This window comes from Choristoneura fumiferana, chromosome 26, assembly GCF_025370935.1.
Source record: "Choristoneura fumiferana chromosome 26, NRCan_CFum_1, whole genome shotgun sequence".
Lineage (NCBI taxonomy): Eukaryota > Metazoa > Arthropoda > Insecta > Lepidoptera > Tortricidae > Choristoneura > Choristoneura fumiferana.
In genome coordinates, this window is record NC_133497.1 from 3,517,251 (window position 1) to 3,534,442 (window position 17,192).

At 36.7% G+C, this 17,192-nt stretch overlaps 1 protein-coding gene and 1 long non-coding RNA gene across 2 annotated transcripts in view; both read left to right on the top strand.

The window, feature by feature from the left end:
* Window positions 1–4,465, top strand: part of Blos3 (Biogenesis of lysosome-related organelles complex 1, subunit 3) — a 10,839-nt gene extending 6,374 nt beyond the window's left edge. The window contains exons 3-5 of the mRNA XM_074107637.1: window positions 1,604–1,717; window positions 2,248–2,357; window positions 2,832–4,465. Coding sequence (XP_073963738.1) covers window positions 1,604–1,717; window positions 2,248–2,357; window positions 2,832–2,951 — 344 coding nt within the window. The 3' untranslated portion in view covers window positions 2,952–4,465. The remainder of the gene's footprint in view (window positions 1–1,603; window positions 1,718–2,247; window positions 2,358–2,831) is intronic.
* Window positions 4,466–6,013: 1,548 nt separating this feature from the next.
* Window positions 6,014–7,377, top strand: LOC141442888 (uncharacterized). The gene is made up of 2 exons (XR_012452980.1): window positions 6,014–7,211; window positions 7,257–7,377. It is a non-coding gene; the product is annotated as an uncharacterized lncRNA (long non-coding RNA).
* Window positions 7,378–17,192: the final 9,815 nt, after the last annotated feature.

Here is a 17,192-nt window from a genome sequence, read left to right on the forward strand (position 1 = left end):
CCCATATAGGTATGCAGTATGACATTATCGATTGAGCTAGAGCTATATATAGTTTTTTTAAGAGTACATTGGATGCAACATGTTTTAGGATCTTAAAAATCCATATCAGTTTTCGGATACGCCCATTCAGATGTTCAATATGGTCATGCCAGGATAGTCTAAGGTCCAGTATTAATCCTAGATATTTTATAGAAGAGACCCTCTCAATCCCTGAGCAATCACAGTGCATAACATTTTGGTCACAGTTATGCAATTTTAGTGCAAGGTTCATTGATGGCTGTGTGTTTTCATACTTCATGAAGCACATGTACTTAGTTTTACTGGCATTGAGGGTTAAGAGGTTCTGTGTCAGCCAGGAGGAGATGGTGTTTAAACCAATTTCAGCCTTTTGATGTACTGCCTCCCAGGAATTGTCCCCAAAGACCACCGCCACCTTTTACTGATGGACATTAAGTTTCAAATTCAAATAATTCAGACATGGATCACGAGGATACCCCAGTGATAATGAGTTCATAAACTAGACAAGTACCTCTTACCCTTGATCTTTATAGAATTATACACAAAACTAGCTGCTGTCTGCAACTTGTCTGTGAAGAATTTGTTTGTCACTATTCTGCGGAAACTGCAATTTTCTGGTATAAATAATATCCTCACCTGGAGTGTTTAATTAAAGCCTCAAAAAAAAGAGAAAAAAAAAATACTATCCTACATTCTTTCCACGATCGCAGCGTTTCTCCATACCAAACGGAGGTTAAGTCATGAAATTTGGAGCAGTCTCTTAATGTAACATCATTAAATCAATGATAAATAAATAAATATCACGGGACAATTCACACCAATTGACCTAGTCCCAAAGTAAGCTTAGCAAAGCTTGTGTTATGGGTACTAAGCAACGGATAAATATAATTATATGGATAGATACATACTTAAATACATATTAAACACCCAAGACCCGAGAACAAACATTCGTATTTTTCATACAAATATCTGCCCCGACGCGGGAATCGAACCCGGGACCTCAAGCTTCGTAGTCAGGTTCTCTAACCACTAGGGCCATCTGGTCGTCTAAAAATCGTCGTCTCGTCGTCGTCTGGTCGTCTAATGATGGATGACCACAATGTAATTTTTGAGAATTCCCAACGGAAAGTAAAATCCCAAAATTAAATTCAACCAGATCTCATGTGTTAGGGTCTCCCCACATCATCTATTGACGCGGAATCGGCTTTAGCCGACCAAAAAACGCTTTATGTCTATGCAATAAGGGCGAAAAATGACGACCGGATGGCCAAGCGGTTAGAGAACCTGACTACGAAGCTTGACGTCCCGGATTCCTGGCCGGGGCAGATATTTGTTTGTTACTAATGTTTGTTCTCAGGTCTTGGATGTTTAATATGTATTTATCTATATAAGTATGTTTATCCGTTGCCTAGTATCCATAGTTACAAGCTTTGTTTAGTTTGGGACTAGGTCAATTGGTGTCAAGTGTCCCATGATATTTATTATTTATTAAAAAGACCTCTTCCCGTCGGTAAACGTCGTTTCGCGTGCAAAGCAAAGCCTAATCTACAAAAAAAAAGTAAATATTTGCCATATAACTTTCCAGAGAGCAAGCTGACGGCACCGAGGTTGTCAGACCTGGATGCTCCCCTGCATGTCCCGTTCCAGGGTCCCACTGGCAACAGCAGGCTGCCCAGCTCGCTGCTGCATCAAAAGTTATGTAAGCAAAATGTCTTGGATATTTTAGCGCACCGCAGAGGAAATGAAGAGAGTAGCCTGTTAGTGTGTTTAGCCAGGGGATGTGGGTTAGTTAGAATCCTGTCCAGCTCAACCAATTTTTTAAGCTCAACTGATAGTTGAACAAACATACAGTTTGAGTCAATTTTCAACTTTGACGTCATACAAATAAAGCCATTTTTAGTATACCGCTACCCACGTTTACAGATTATGTAAAAACTATTTTATTTGTATGACGTCAAAGTTGAAAATTGACTGAAGGCACGCCCATCTGTCAAGTGTTAACTCCATGTAATGCTAATTAGATGAAACATAATTTTAGAAAATCTTTGAATGCACTCTTATTTCTTTTTAAAGTAAATGAATGCTTCCTTTGAGTAAAGCAGTTTACCTCTAGTAGTTAGGTAGTAGTAGTAGTTTTTTTTTTTTTTTTTTTTTCTAGGGATTATAAATTTGTTCCAACCTGTTTAATCTTATTTTTTAATGAAGTTATTACAACTTTAATTATTTCAGGGGAATGCAATATATCGTTACGAGCCACTCTGGAAGGCCTTGTGAAGCACACAACCGATATAGCAGTCGAGAAACTAACAACAGCCGATAAGATACTACTTCATGGTCAGGTAATTTATTATGATTGTTTTTTTTTGGAGTCTTTTGTATTTTTTATTTCAACTCCAAATTTGTTACTTTTACGGGTATCCCGTGAAACCATATCGAAAATACAAACTGAGACATGGATGCACAGAAAACGACGAGAAAAAGAGACCAGCACTGGGAATCGAACCCAGGTCCTCAGCATTCCGTGCTGCGTGCTATAACCCCTACACCACTGCTGGACAGGAATCTAGACACGAATTTTTCCTATGCATACATATCTCAGGTTGCTTATTCTACTGCCTTGTTATTGAAGCCCAATATATAGTATGTATGTGAGGTACTATAGGTTCACTCCTGCTGGCTCGTGCCGAGGCACCGACTTCAAACTAGTACAAAATTATTTTCATGGTTTTTGAAGTTGGTTCCATTTTTTGTTATTTTTTTTTCATTCAATTAAATTAAATCTTAAATAAAACCTCTTAATAATCTTGTTGCAGGAAAGCATGCGGTCCGCCAACGCGAATTTAACCCTTGCGCGCGCGCGGCTCAAGCAGATTCACGCGGAACTAGAGAACGCTAACTGCAGCAGCGCGCTGCCCACTGTTAAGATTAAGTAGACCTCAAATGATGGGTCCACGGAAATAACATGTCGGTCACCTAAGCAACTTTTTGAGTTATAGGTATCTATTATTTTTTTATATGTCCTGCACGAAACTATTACACTACACTTATAATACCACTAATTTACAACTATACCTAATATAAAAAAATACGTAAGCACGAGTATGCGAACGTAAATCGTGATCATCTCATAGCAGAGGACGAGCGAGCTAAAATCGAAACGTACGGCGCCGACGGCAGCGCAGCCTTGACTAAAGAAAACTTAATCCTCCTTAAATTATCAGTGTGTGCGTGCGGCGGCTGCGTGCGTACCGGCGCGCACACATTTAACCCGCGCGATGTACTTTTGTTTGTAGTGAACTTACTTGTTCTCTTTTACTATGCTACTACTGGGTAATTTGCAAGCTGTACATTTTGAAATTAAAATCCCAATTTTAAAAAGGTGACTACACATGTTCTTTCCGTGAACCCTTCTAATAAGCTAGTAGGTCCAAAAAATATTAATCAGTCTGGCAGTTAGAGTCAAAAAATAACGGACAAGTACTTTTTATTTGAACAAAAAATATGAAGACAGCCAGCTTCATCTTTTTGGTTCTTAGCGAGGGTAGGTAAATGAAGCGTTTCTATTGGTTGACCTCTTCACCGCCCCAGTCATCCAGTCGTGACAGCCAACGGAATGCCTCACACGCCACGGCCATCTATACATGACCAACATTCAACTCGAAATTAATCCTTCAATGAAGTTGATTTGTCGCTGGTTTTTCTCTGTCGTACAGAGCACGTCACTTCGTTTGTTTTGTGGCGGTGAAGAGGTTAATGACAAACGCACTCCTCGCACATCTCTGGTGGAAACGCAGCGTTAGTCAGAGATAGATAGTTAACTTTTTACAAAGCTATTCCGTTGCTAAAAAACTTTTACTAACGTTAAAGCAACTTCAAATTGAAATGCGATGTTCACAATCAGTAAGATAAGTTATCACGGAAGGTATATTATTATTATTAGGGATAAGTTTGACTTCGTACTTTGCGTTGTTAACTGTTATTTTCATGTTTTATGTACAACTAGCCGTTACCCCCGACTCGGTCCGCGCAAAATTAGTTTACCGCTATCCCGCGGGGACTATGCAATTTTTCGGGATAAAAACTATCCTATGTCCTTCTCCAGGATTCAAACTATGTGATCACCGAATTTCATCTAAATCGGTTCAGTGGTTTAGACGTGATGAAGTAACAAAACAGACTTACAAACTTTCGCCTTTATAATATTAGTAGGATAGAATTAGGTATACAGTACACAAATAACGACGCGCTCCGGCTTCGCGCGAGTTGTTTTTAGGAAATGGAGCTGAAAAATGTGAAGTGCCTTTGATTAGACCTTTTTTGAAAATTGTAACCCGTGCAAAGTCGGGGCGGGTGGCTGCGCTAGTTGTCTACAAATAAATTAATTTGTTAAGAACCATCATCATTGTAAATGTGAATTACTTGAAATAAAGATTTATAAATTGTTAAATTGTCTTTTAGTATATTAAGATTACTTTTGGAGTCTTTTTGTATTTTTTATTTCAAATCTATATATTTCACACGAAGACACAAGCTGAAACATGGGTGCACAGAAAAACCAGAAAAATAGACCGGTGCTGGGAATCGAACCCAGGTCTTCAGCAATCCGTGCTGCGTGCTATTCCCCTACACCATAACTGGACAGGAGACTAGACACGAATTTCTCCTATGCGCCAACATTTCAACTTGCTTTCTTTTCGTTAGTCACTTTAGCAGAGACACTAACGCCATCTATGTTTTTAGTTCTCATCGAGATACATCAAACACTCCCCTTGGAGCTATCCACTTGTCTTTTAGTTTTAATTTTATTCATTTGCTTTTTGCGTGTCTAAGATCTAAATAAAATTTTGAAATTAAACTTTTAATGACTACTTTTTTTTTAACTGTGGCTTTGCAGCTGTTGACATTAGTCATTACTGAATTTCCGTAAATTACATAGTCATATAAAATTCATTGAGCAATGAGGGTTTTCCGACAGGTGAAATATCGCTAGATGGCGTTAGTGTCGTGACGTTTGCTCGTGATTGGTTAAATAACTAAATGAGCCAATCGCAAGCAAACGTCAAACGTAGAAATTGTTGTTGTTGTTTCTTTAAAAAAACATGGCTCTGTCCATCGGAGGACAATTTTGCCAGTGTCTAGTTGTTTTTGCCGTTGTACGGTAAAAAAAATCTAGAAAACGAAATATGAGAGGTAATGGTGGATGAACGATGACCTAACCGAGGTAAAGTCAACGTAGAAATTAAAATAGTTTACTGTGTAAAAAAAATATTTTCTATAATTTGCAATCTTAAATAAATACACTTAAGGGGCTACCCGAGGTTTTCATCGATTTTTGACAAATTTTGAATCGTATCTCCTACTTTTGCACTACAGATAGAATTATAAGTCAAACGGGCTACCGGTTCTCCAATCTCTCTATTTTTGTCTACCAGATTTGGAAAAAAAAAAGAATTCTTAATTTTGTATGATTTTTTTAAACATTGACTGAAAACATATACGAAATCTACATATTTGGGTTCGTCTTTGACGTCTCTAAAAACTGGTCGAGGGTTTTCATTTGAAACTAATTAACACAAAAGTTATGGCCAGAAAACCAGTTTTATGGCCTAAAATTGTTCAACTTTGATGCCAAATATCTCGAAAACAATGAACTTTGAAGTAAATATATTATACTATATTGCTTAAAGCCGTTGTTGTTAATATAATAAGCTACAAAAAAACATTAGAAAACTAAGGAATTCAGATCGAAGGTCATTGGGACATGGGATCCCCTTAACTTTAAATAATAAAAATACTATTAATGTTAATGTGAATTCGGTTAACGCGCGCTGTTCCCTCGGGAACTGCAATTTCCGGGATAAAAAGCAGCCTATGCCACTCTCTGGCCCATAAACTATCTCTATGCCAAAAATCAAGTCGATCCGTTGCTCCGTTTCGACGTGAAAGACATACAAACACACACTTTCGCATTTATATTAGTATGGATATTATACTCGGCACGGCGAACGATGATTCCTATGATGATAATAATTTATAGGATTCTTAAATGAAACTCCAAATTCAAATAATACTTGTTTAATATTTAAACAATAGCACAATACTTTTTCTTACAATCGATTGATTTATAGAAAAACATGTAATATTATAATTATTTTCGTTTATCATCTACTAATACTACAATACAAACATTACAATCGTTCAAATTCAAACGATTAACACATTTTAAGAATCTTGGAAAAAAAGGGCAAAAATACATCAAACAGGAATCGAACTTTTTTCTATGCTTATGTAATTTTTCGCATAAAATATTTTCTCAAACGATTCATTTCTCAACTGTTCATATAATAGGCGAACGTTTTTTTTCGAAAACATTTACTTTAAGAACTTTAAGATTGAAAACTAATTTAACCTAACCTATAAGCTTGAAACGCACTGACAACAGTGGTGGACTGGTGGAGCGGTGCGGCGCGGCGCGGAGGGTGTACCGATTGTAATATTCAAGAGTCCGCATAGAATACAGTACCACGTTTATTTCCCGCGCGGTATTCTATGCGGACTCTTTCATGTTAGCTCGAATATTACAATCGGCACCGCCACACCGCTCCGCCACCGCTATCAGTGCGTTTCAAGCTATAGGGTTACATTGGATAGTCCTGAGATATATTCTGAATAGTTTTTAGTTTCAGAAAAAAACCGTTCGTCCATATGAAACATTTCAGAAGTAAATAATTTGCGAAAAATATAGAGATATATGATAGAGAGGTAATGCTGCCAGTGTCTTGGGGTCAATGCCTGGGGCAGAAAATTTGGATGACGTTTTTATTTTGTAACATAGTTTAGTTTATAAATAGTTTTATTCTTGGATGTTAGATAGTATTTATTGTACACAATATTGTAGGATAGGAATTCATGAATTTGATAATAGGTTGTATTTATCTAAAAATACAGACGATTAAAATTTGAACATTGCAAGTGAAAATCGTTTGCTATAACATATCAAACAGCTAAATATCAGATCTACCGTATCACAATGCACGCAATAATCCTTATAATTAACATTTAAATTCTAATTAAAACAATACTTTTGGTTTTGATAAAATGGCACAAGCTGACTCGAGAAACTAAAAAAAAAACACATTATTAGCAAAATTTAATTAGGGGGCATACATTAATTACGTGAGGGGTTTAGGGGGGTGGGGGGGGGGGCAAGCCAATCTAACCCAATCGCACGGGAAGAGGGTGGTCTCGGCAAATATCACTTAATTTTTTTCCGCAAGAAACAGTGTCAAATTATGAGAAAGCTGAGGTAAATTAGGAAAAAATGTTTCTCTTTTTATTTATTTATTCAGCAGTCGAATACATAATATAGATGCCCCTTTATTGGTGACAACTGATAATTTCTCTCGGCTCGATGCAAGATACAAAATCATCGGCTCTATCGGAGACCCTTAGTCATAGGATGCGAGCTTTAAAAAATATACTTTACTTTCCATGACAATGGACTTCAGATAGATCCGATACTGTCAGCACATGTTTCGATGTGCAAACCCTTTTTCAGACCCCAAGTGGACAACAAGGATTGGCATAAAAGATAATCATATTTCGAACATATTCAATTGTTTTTGTGCCATATTGTAAAGGAAGCAAGGTCCAATTTTTATGTAAAGTCCAGAAAACGGAACCACGTACTGGCGCGTATTGATATCCCATATATATGCGAAGAAATCATAGCGAACTTGAATATGAAAAGGTTCCACCCTGGTTGATTCAGTTTCCTTGACTGTAGATATATTATGTGGTTTATGTAGTGGTGTGGTACGCCTGAAAAAGGGCTAAATAGTAAATATACAATTTGTATTTAAAATTATGTTTTCCCTATCATTATTCTTTGAAAATAATACTGTATGTCATGTCATTGAATACAAATTCAAGTTTGGTATAAAAATGTTATTTCTAAATAACTCTTAGAACTTTACAAAAATTAAACGGTTTAACTCACGATTACATTACAAGTCAAAGTCAGGAACGGTTCGACTAGTTTCGATGTTTTCGGGCGAATGCGGGCCTCGTGGCATGTGTTATGGAAATCTCCAGTACCCCGCATTAGAGCTCTATCGACCAATGAAAATGAGCCTTTAATAGTACATTACTGTAGAGACCGGGAAGTAGCGAGTCCGGATAGGGATGCGAGGCCGGCAACCCCACGTTCCGGCCGAGGCTTCTATAGTGCTTTTCTCAAACATACTTCGTTTTTTTAGCATTAGAAAAAGGGTAAACAATCTTGACAGGTATTTTGATTGAAAAACGTTTTTTAAAAACAGTAACTATTAGTTATAATATCAAAAGCATGTAAATGATCATATGTCCTTGTTAATACGGTATTTGACTATTTTGTATATGTTTTATAAATTAGTACTACACAATGCCTGTTATCGAATAGAAAAACAATTTGTAAGCTACCTTTACAAATAACAGAGTTATAAAGGTTTGAAATTGGTGGCATGTGACGTCACACGCCAGTACCGCCATTCTTGCTGTATAGAGAAATGTGTTTGAGAAAGAGACAGGTATATAGATTTTTCAAAAAACCACTATAAATCCAATTTTCAACCGATTTAAATTTTCTCTTCGCTAAACTCTATCAGCCTTATTAATAAACGTGGAGTAGAGTAGGTTTAACTTTAATTCGAGGTTGAACTTGAGATTAGTAAAAGTCAGTATTAATAAACAAGAAGTAAGGAAAGAGTAAGCTAATCCAGGCTTAGTCTCGGACTAAAACTTAATCCTTGGTGATGCCTAGTTTAACGATGGAGTAATATTGGAGTAACCTAACTTTTCTGTTTCGATTGATGGTTGTAGTTTGCCTGTGGATTTATTTGAAATTTATTGTAGTAAATTTATTTACCTAACTACTATTTTTGCATGCATATAGCATAGTATAGCATGGATTATTATGCCGATGATTTGCATGTCGTGCAAGAGCTTGAAGAACTCGAGGAATTAGAACAGGAGGTGGTTAGGCATGTAAAATTATACAAAGTCCGCAAAAATCCTTTCGAGCTTTCAGGACACGAATTTAAAACTAAATACCGATTTAGTCGTGATACTGCCAATTTCATAGTTGATATGGTGAAAAATGAGTTAGCAGGTGATGCGAGAGGTGGTCACATACCGCCTCATATCAAAGTCTTAACTGCCATAAGAGTCTGGGGCCGTGATATCTTCGTTTTTACTAAATTATTTTTAACGTGTATTTACTTAACATGCGATCTTTATTCAACAGTTTCAGTTTCATTCAGTATTATTCCCGTAATAACAAACAATGATGTTGAAGTGACTGTAGGGCTACTACTAAACTCGAAAATCGAAGTTCGTATCATACCGTCCCTCTCGCTCTCGTATTAAATAGTATAAGTGTCAGAGGGACCGCACGACACGAACTTCAAGTTTCGATTTTCGTAGTAGCCCTGCTGTTTTCAAAAGGCTGACAATGCAAATATACATGTTCTGGTGGCCAGCGTCGGAACTAATTACCGCTACACTTACACTATTGTGACTATAACAAGAGTGAGCGAGATACATTACAAAACAGCGCCATGCTGGGCCGCATGTTTTAATTGGTTACTTTCTACTTCGGATGTGGGTTCATACCACAGATTAAAGACATTTCTTGTTTTTTTTCTATGTTTCATTCCTCCTTCATTCAATGACTCATTCTTTTATTTTTTCTCACGCTGGGTTGCCATTGTTTACGTCATAGTCTAGGCTTAAGAAATGTTTAACTAATACCTCGCTAGTCCATGTTTATTAATACAAATTTTAAACTGACTTAATACTTATTTAGTCAAGGAGTAACTAGTCCAAGTGTAAGTTCGGATTAAATTCGATTAGATTTTTTATTAATAAGGCTGTAACTGTATATCTATATTTTCATAATAATATTAAGATATGGCAAAATCAGGAGTTGTCAAATACCGTATTGTTATATGTTTGCTGTGAATTATTTTTCAAAAGTGTTTTTCAATAACAAGACACATCAAGAACGCTTACCATCTTTCTAATGCTAAAAAAACGAAGTATAGCGTAGGCCGAAATACGCCCCTTCTTAATTCCCATAATCATAATTAAATATTACTAATTCTAGTAAAAAAGTGTACTATCAATGCATTTTTTATCTATTTCTTTGTTAATGTACTTTGACCTAGGTATTTGAAATGAACATTTTGGACTTTCTATTAACTACTTTAATAGATCACGAATTTGTATTTTTTTGTCACTTTGTTTCACTTCTGCCTCGGTTACACTCTTAATTTATAAATACTTATTTTAAGTACGTATTATTAGGCCGTAACGCCACATTCAAGTTTGCATGTCGATTGGAATGTTACTTAATTGTTTCTCCATTTTAGGCTACGTCACAATACAAGTAATAGGACCTAAAATAAGAAAAAAAAAATCAAGTCTAGCAGTCTAGAATTCTACTAAGTAAATAATTTGTTCACATAAGAAAAGTAGCGACAAATACAAATATTCTTTATTGCACACTACAAATCAGTACAAAAAAAAAATCACGTGCAATTTTTCTGTTCAAGGCTTTTCTAAGTGTTTTTTTGCAAATGCAACTTTTTGAAGTTGATAATTGTAACACCACGCCATTTTCTATGCTTGTTGCTCTTTAATTATATTTCGAATTGTTTTATTTCAATTTTCGTCATACTCGGTGTGAAAAGTTGTATTGAGTCACTCGGGAGCAAAATTATTTACATCTTGAGCGTTAACACTTGTATCCCTCGCTACGCTCAGGATTCTATTGTAGCATCCTTCACTACATGCTGGATTTAATGTACCTCCCTCGCCGTAAATACATCATTTTGCTCCCTTGTGACACAAATAACTAATTGAGGTCCAGAACAATGAACTATAAACAATTACTTTGCTCGCCCGCGACTTTTCAATAGCTATGCTACAAGTATATGTTCACCTCCACCTCCACGCTGTAAAAACTCACACAAACCCAACTATTACCACCGCCACACTATGTTGACGCGTTTCGAACTCAACCAGAGTTCATCATCAGAGCAAAATGAACGTTCACCACGCCACACCTAAAATCTGGTAGCCAACCTTTAAATGATATTTAATTAACATGCAAATTTGAATGTTGGGCGAAATCCAAAAATCTATGAAAAAAAAATCTGGTTCTCACCGTATTTTTTTTAATATAATTAATTCTGAACAAATAATTTCTATAAAGAATTACTCAGGGAGCGTATTTTAACAAGAAAACATGTAAATATGTAATATTTATAAGTAAAAACCTCGTTCAAATTCGGTGGGAAATTAAATTAACTATTTAATGAACCTATCAAGCTAATGTAGCGCCTAGCAAGCCTAGATCAATAAATAAAGACTACCTAGGTTCATTTTATTTCCAAATTTCCAGTGGTAATAAAGCCATTTGCCGACTTAGGACCACTTCTTGAAATAATCACATTTAAAAAAAGGACCAATACGAGAAATGACCACAAAGAAGGACCACTTCTCGATACGACCACATTTAAAAAGGACCACTTCTTGAAACGACCGCATGTAAAAACGACCATTTCTTACTTCTTTTTGTTGTAAAGGTTGCCTGTAAGATTTCGTTATAAAACGCCTATCGCATACTTTGGAAAATTTTCTTTCTCCATGTACTGTTTTTTGTACTGCTTACTATATTAGTTTACAATTGTATTGTATTGTCAGTTACTTAAGCAAAAATACCTTTTGATGTTTTAAGCAATACAACTGAAGCCTTAAACCCGAGTTTAGACTTGCAAGAAAAATCGTGCAAGTTGCACTACATTGCGGCGCTCGATTGACCACTACGAACTCGTTGGCTTCACGGCCTCGCAATGTAATGCAACTTGCACGACTTTTCTCGCAAGTCTAAACTCGGCTTAAGAGTGGTAAATAAATTTCCTGGTCGCATACATATACATACATGTAGATTAGTCATTAAGTACCAATAAAAAACGTCTATTCCCAACAGTGCAACTTATATTATACAATATATGGTGGGGTGTTTAACAGGAGCAAATTAATACATATATCGTTCTCGCCAAACTGACCGACATTAGCTCAAAAACTAAAAAAAAGTTAGTTCTTTTGCTTCTATTTACATTTTAAAGTTTATTCGAAGAAGCAATGTATAGCAACATTTTTGATGTCAATTGGGCTCTAGGATGGCGTACATTTATAGTACTATTAAAAATTGTATGAAAAAGGGAAAATCTAAAGACGACTATAGTCGCTGACCTAATCTGTCCCGTAGCGAAGTAACGCTGTTATAGCATTGCTGCGTTTTAGGGCAGAAGTACTGGTTGTGGCCACTGTACCGTTTATGGTCATTTATTTTTTAAATATATGTTCGAAGTAAATTTATAGTAATAATTATTATAAACTTTATTCGTTTCAGTATAAACTTTTGAAAACACAGTAAACGTATCATTTTAATACTATAACTTTAAGAACGGGCTTAAGGTGGCCAAAACCGGTACTTCTGCCCTAACTTTGTTTGAAGAAATGGCCTATTTATATGTATGTTTTTAGCTTAAAAATCTGAAACGCAGTATTTTCATGAAAACTATGTCAATCCTAAAACAACGCAGTTATTAGCATTTTAGAGTTTGAAACTCAGTAACATTCCATGATGTGGTAGCTTAAAATGCAGAATTATTTTACATTTTATATATATAATTATTTATTATATTCTTCTATATATTTTACATAGAGTGTAGTAGATTTATTAAAATTTAATTTTCACGCTAGGGAAGGTCCTAACTATACTACGAAGTGCAAAATTCGAACTTCATATCTTGCCGTCTCTCTCTGTGGCTTATATTATTTTAATACGAGAGTGAGAGGGACGCCCCCCTGTTGGACGAATGCGATCTATTTTTTAATTATTTGCTCCCGTTAAAGCCCCACCCGGTTTAAGTAACAGTGCACACCTACATATAATTCCTTGTATTGTACTTCAGTACTCTTCCTATGCTATATTTATGTACTACATTACAATTATATACTTTTTTATTGTATATGACGCCATGAGTGGTTGAAGTTTAGTTTTAAAAAAAAATCCAACAGATTTCATCTTTTAAATTGTAATAAATCATTTCGATGAATGTGAATAAAGTTTACGGTTGGAATTATGTAATACCATAATCAAAGGGCGTATTGCCTAACGTTATTGGCGATCGCGATCGCGATCAAATGACAGATTTCGCATACAAAAACGGTCATTTCATTGCGATCGATCGCGAGCGTTAGAAACGGCAATACGGCCTGATTTAGAAAGCTACTTATTGAAGTAAAAAATCTGGAGAATACAGTAGAGATAAGTCATGGGTAGAATTAAAGTACCTAATTAGATCAAATAACAACAGCTGTTGTACAATAATTATTACCCACCCGTCGGTTGGGGAATAGGAAGGGGTGGCGATCCCGTCAATCTGTTTGGGGATAGTAACCATCACTGGGGGATATTTGGGGATAGGTAACCATCACTGGGGGATATTTGGGGATAGGTAACCATCACTGGGGGATATTTGGGGATAGTAACCATCACTGGGGGATATTTGGGGATAGTAAACCATCACTGGGGGATATTTGGGGAAAGGTAACCATCACTGGGGGATATTTGGGGATAGGTAACCGTCACTGGGGAATATTTGGGGATAGGTAACCATCACTGGTGGAGTAGGGTTGGGATCCCTGTGGGCAGGATGGGGAAAACAGACGGGGGTATAGGGTTGTCGGTGAGGAGGGATGGTCGGGGGTAAATGGGAGATACCTGTTGAGGTTTTACCCTCGTGATTCTTCATCGTCGCTAGTAACAACTATGCTCAAGCCGCGGTGTCATTTCAGCAGCTTCTCTTGCTCGTCCCGGCCGACGTAGTCGCCGTTCCGTTCGGGGGAGCGGACGTCCGCGCGGGAGACGAACGACGAACGCGTGTGGGGGGACGCCGACACGGGGAGAGGGTTGGGGGATACCTGGGGATACAAATGTTAAGTTAAAAAGTCGTCTAAAATGCAATGGCTAGTTTCTCGCCCAGCTTTTCTTTTCATCCAGTCAGATGATCTCTACTTTCTGATTTTAGTAATTAATTTTATAGTTATTCCGGTCAGAATTATAATACTCGAAAAATAAAATGTTAAATAATGCTTAACTGGCAAACTGTAATTTTTTTTTAAATAAGTAGATACATATATTTTTTTCTGAAGTTCAATAGTGAAAAAATCTAACGCTAAGTTGTTTTGTCGTAGAAAACAATATATAGGCAACATGTCAACAACAAAAAATAAAAAAAAGGCGTGGATTCGATCCCATCATCATCGTCATTCTGTGACAGATAATTTGTAAAGAAAAAAAATATTTTTTATTTTTTATAAGTATTTATTATGTATTATATTTTTATAGATTCTCTTATTACCTGGCGGGACGGTGTCTTGTGTTCACCACTGATGCTAATGTCTTCATCAACTGACTGCAACAACTGAAAAAAAAGTGTTCAGTTTTTTTTTTGCATTTGCCGTGGCTAGTTATGTCACATGATCCAAGAAGTTCCTTTTTTTTCCTTTCTATATACAGAGCCTTAAAAAACCTACGAGTTTGGGGTTTCAGGAATAAGATATTGTTTAAATTAATTGGGGTTGTCTATTTTTTTACAATGCTGTAACCTATAGTAAAAAAATATATATGTAAAAACATTACACAGTACCCGGCGATAAAGAAAGATTGCACTTCGGTCTTCGGAAAAAGACAACACGACCGTCAATCCTCGTATTAATTAAGTGACGTTTTAAATGAAATAAACAGCGGCGGCCTTACTCATTGCGAGGCTCCGGGCGGCAGGTCTTTCCGAGGCCCTTTGTCCTTCCAAGTATGTGATGCGAAAATATAGTTAAAAAAAACAATATTTTTTTAAATTTGCTTGGGTTGTTGCGCGAGGCCCCGGGCGATTGCCCTGTTCGCCACCCCCTAAGGCCGCGGCTGGAAATAAATACTGCACCTTTATGGAATTAACGCATCTGCCACCGACGCATATATGCGTTTCCGTAACTTCGCACAGTGCCACTGCCATAATTATTCATACACTAGATGAAAAACCGGCTTCGCTCGGGTAAAATGTAGACTCATAATAATATATTTGAAAAAAATAATTTGCCAGTAAATACTGTCGTACTTATCGAAAAATCTGACGTATATTCCCAGCCTTAATTATTATCACAAACACTTTAACGGCTAACCTACGTATCGGTATTTCACCAGTAGATATTGCTCCTAAATCTTATTTGCCCAAGTAGGTAGTCGGTCCCAAAGTTCTGTCACAAATGAAAATAATGATAAAAACAAAAGTACCAATCAGTTTTTATTAAATTATATACCAATTTAAAGTACATTTAATAAAGAATTAAAATTATTCAAAATTACTTCCTTTGTTTTTAATACAGGCCCTTAATCGGCGCAGCCAGTCGTCTATCGCAGCACGCACCATTTTCATGTCTATTTCAGCAACTGCTTTTCTTAAAGATGACTTCAGGCTCTCCAAATTTTTATGGGGTTTAGCACAGACCTTTCACTCTAAGACCTGCTAAATTTTATAGTCCAGAGGATTAAGGTCCGGACTGGAGGAAGGCCAATCTTTGTGTCTTATTAAGTCGATTTTTGACGGTCAATCCAGGCTTGAGTGGTCTTGGCTTTGTGTGCTGGCGCAGAATCTTGCTGCAACACAAAATTATGTCCTGAAAATAGCGTGTTGGGCAGATCTTTGACATGCTTATCCAAAACCGTCTCTTGGTACACTTTCGCACTGATTTTGACCCCTTTTTCGCAAAATTGAACCTCAGTTGGCCCGTAATAAGATCAGAGCTCCTAGCGTACACTATCATTCTGTTTATTGTACTTCTCTTCAATATCGAAAATCTTTTCGTCTGTAAAGAGGATATCACGGTGTCGATTTTTCGCGGACCGCTTTAACAACTTCCGGGATCTTTTAAGCCTTATTGTTTTTAGACGGGCATTAAGTAAGTGCCCACTCTGTTTTTTGTATGCTCGTAGACTAAGATCTTCGTTTAAAACCTTTTTGACGGTTTTTCTACTGACATCCACCTGCAAAGGCATCAACTTCTGTTTTCGGACAGGATTTCTTGCTATGCGCGCCTTGATCGCTTTGATCACTGCTGGTGTTCGTACAGAGCGAGGCCGGCCAATTCTTTTCTTGTCCTCAACACTGGAGACTTCATTGTACCTATCAATAGTACGGTATATAAACCTAAGCGTTATATTTAAATTTTTGAGCAACTTGAAAATGGTACTTGGCGATTGTCCACAGCGGTGCAATGCTAAAACAGCTATTTGGTTTTCTTTTAATGTCCACTCCATCGTGAGAAATTGCAGCGAATGACTGTTTATTGCTTTCAAGTAATCAAACATTCAAAAATGGAATTCAATCAAATTTTCTTAAAATCATGTTACTTCTTTATAAGTGGAAACTGTTTTGGCTTATGTACCTATCATCTAAATTAATTTATATTCAACTGTGTCATATATGCTGTTTGTTTCCCAAATAAATAAATTTAAAAATAATGTGCCAGTGACAGAACTTTGGGACCGACTACGTATGATGTCTCTGTCTCATAATCAAAGAAATTAGACCTAAAGGGCCCCATATACGGTACGATTCGTCTGTACGATCGATCTAATGAAAATCGACGAATCGTACCACAATGGAGAACGAAATGCAAACCTGTGACACCTGTGACACGTGATGACGTGACACTAACGCCACTTTGATGTGATGACTTTGACATGTTTACTTCGCATCGCCATTATATACTTAGTAATTTAATCAAGTTTATATTGAAAATACTCGATAATCCGAATTTTCCGCCTACATGTTGTCGATTCGGATTGACTAACTTTTTACGCTCTTCAATTTGATGTGCATTTCGTTCGAGTCTACCGTACCCCTTGACGAAATTATTAATATAGATTTTGAGCGCACATGTGCGTCAGTGGCAGTTAATTAGTTTACGTCAAATTAATGACATGTAAACTTCGGATATCTATAGAGAGCTGTTGCAACTACTAGAAAAAGGATAGTTCCCTCTTTTTCCGAAAGATGCCGTCG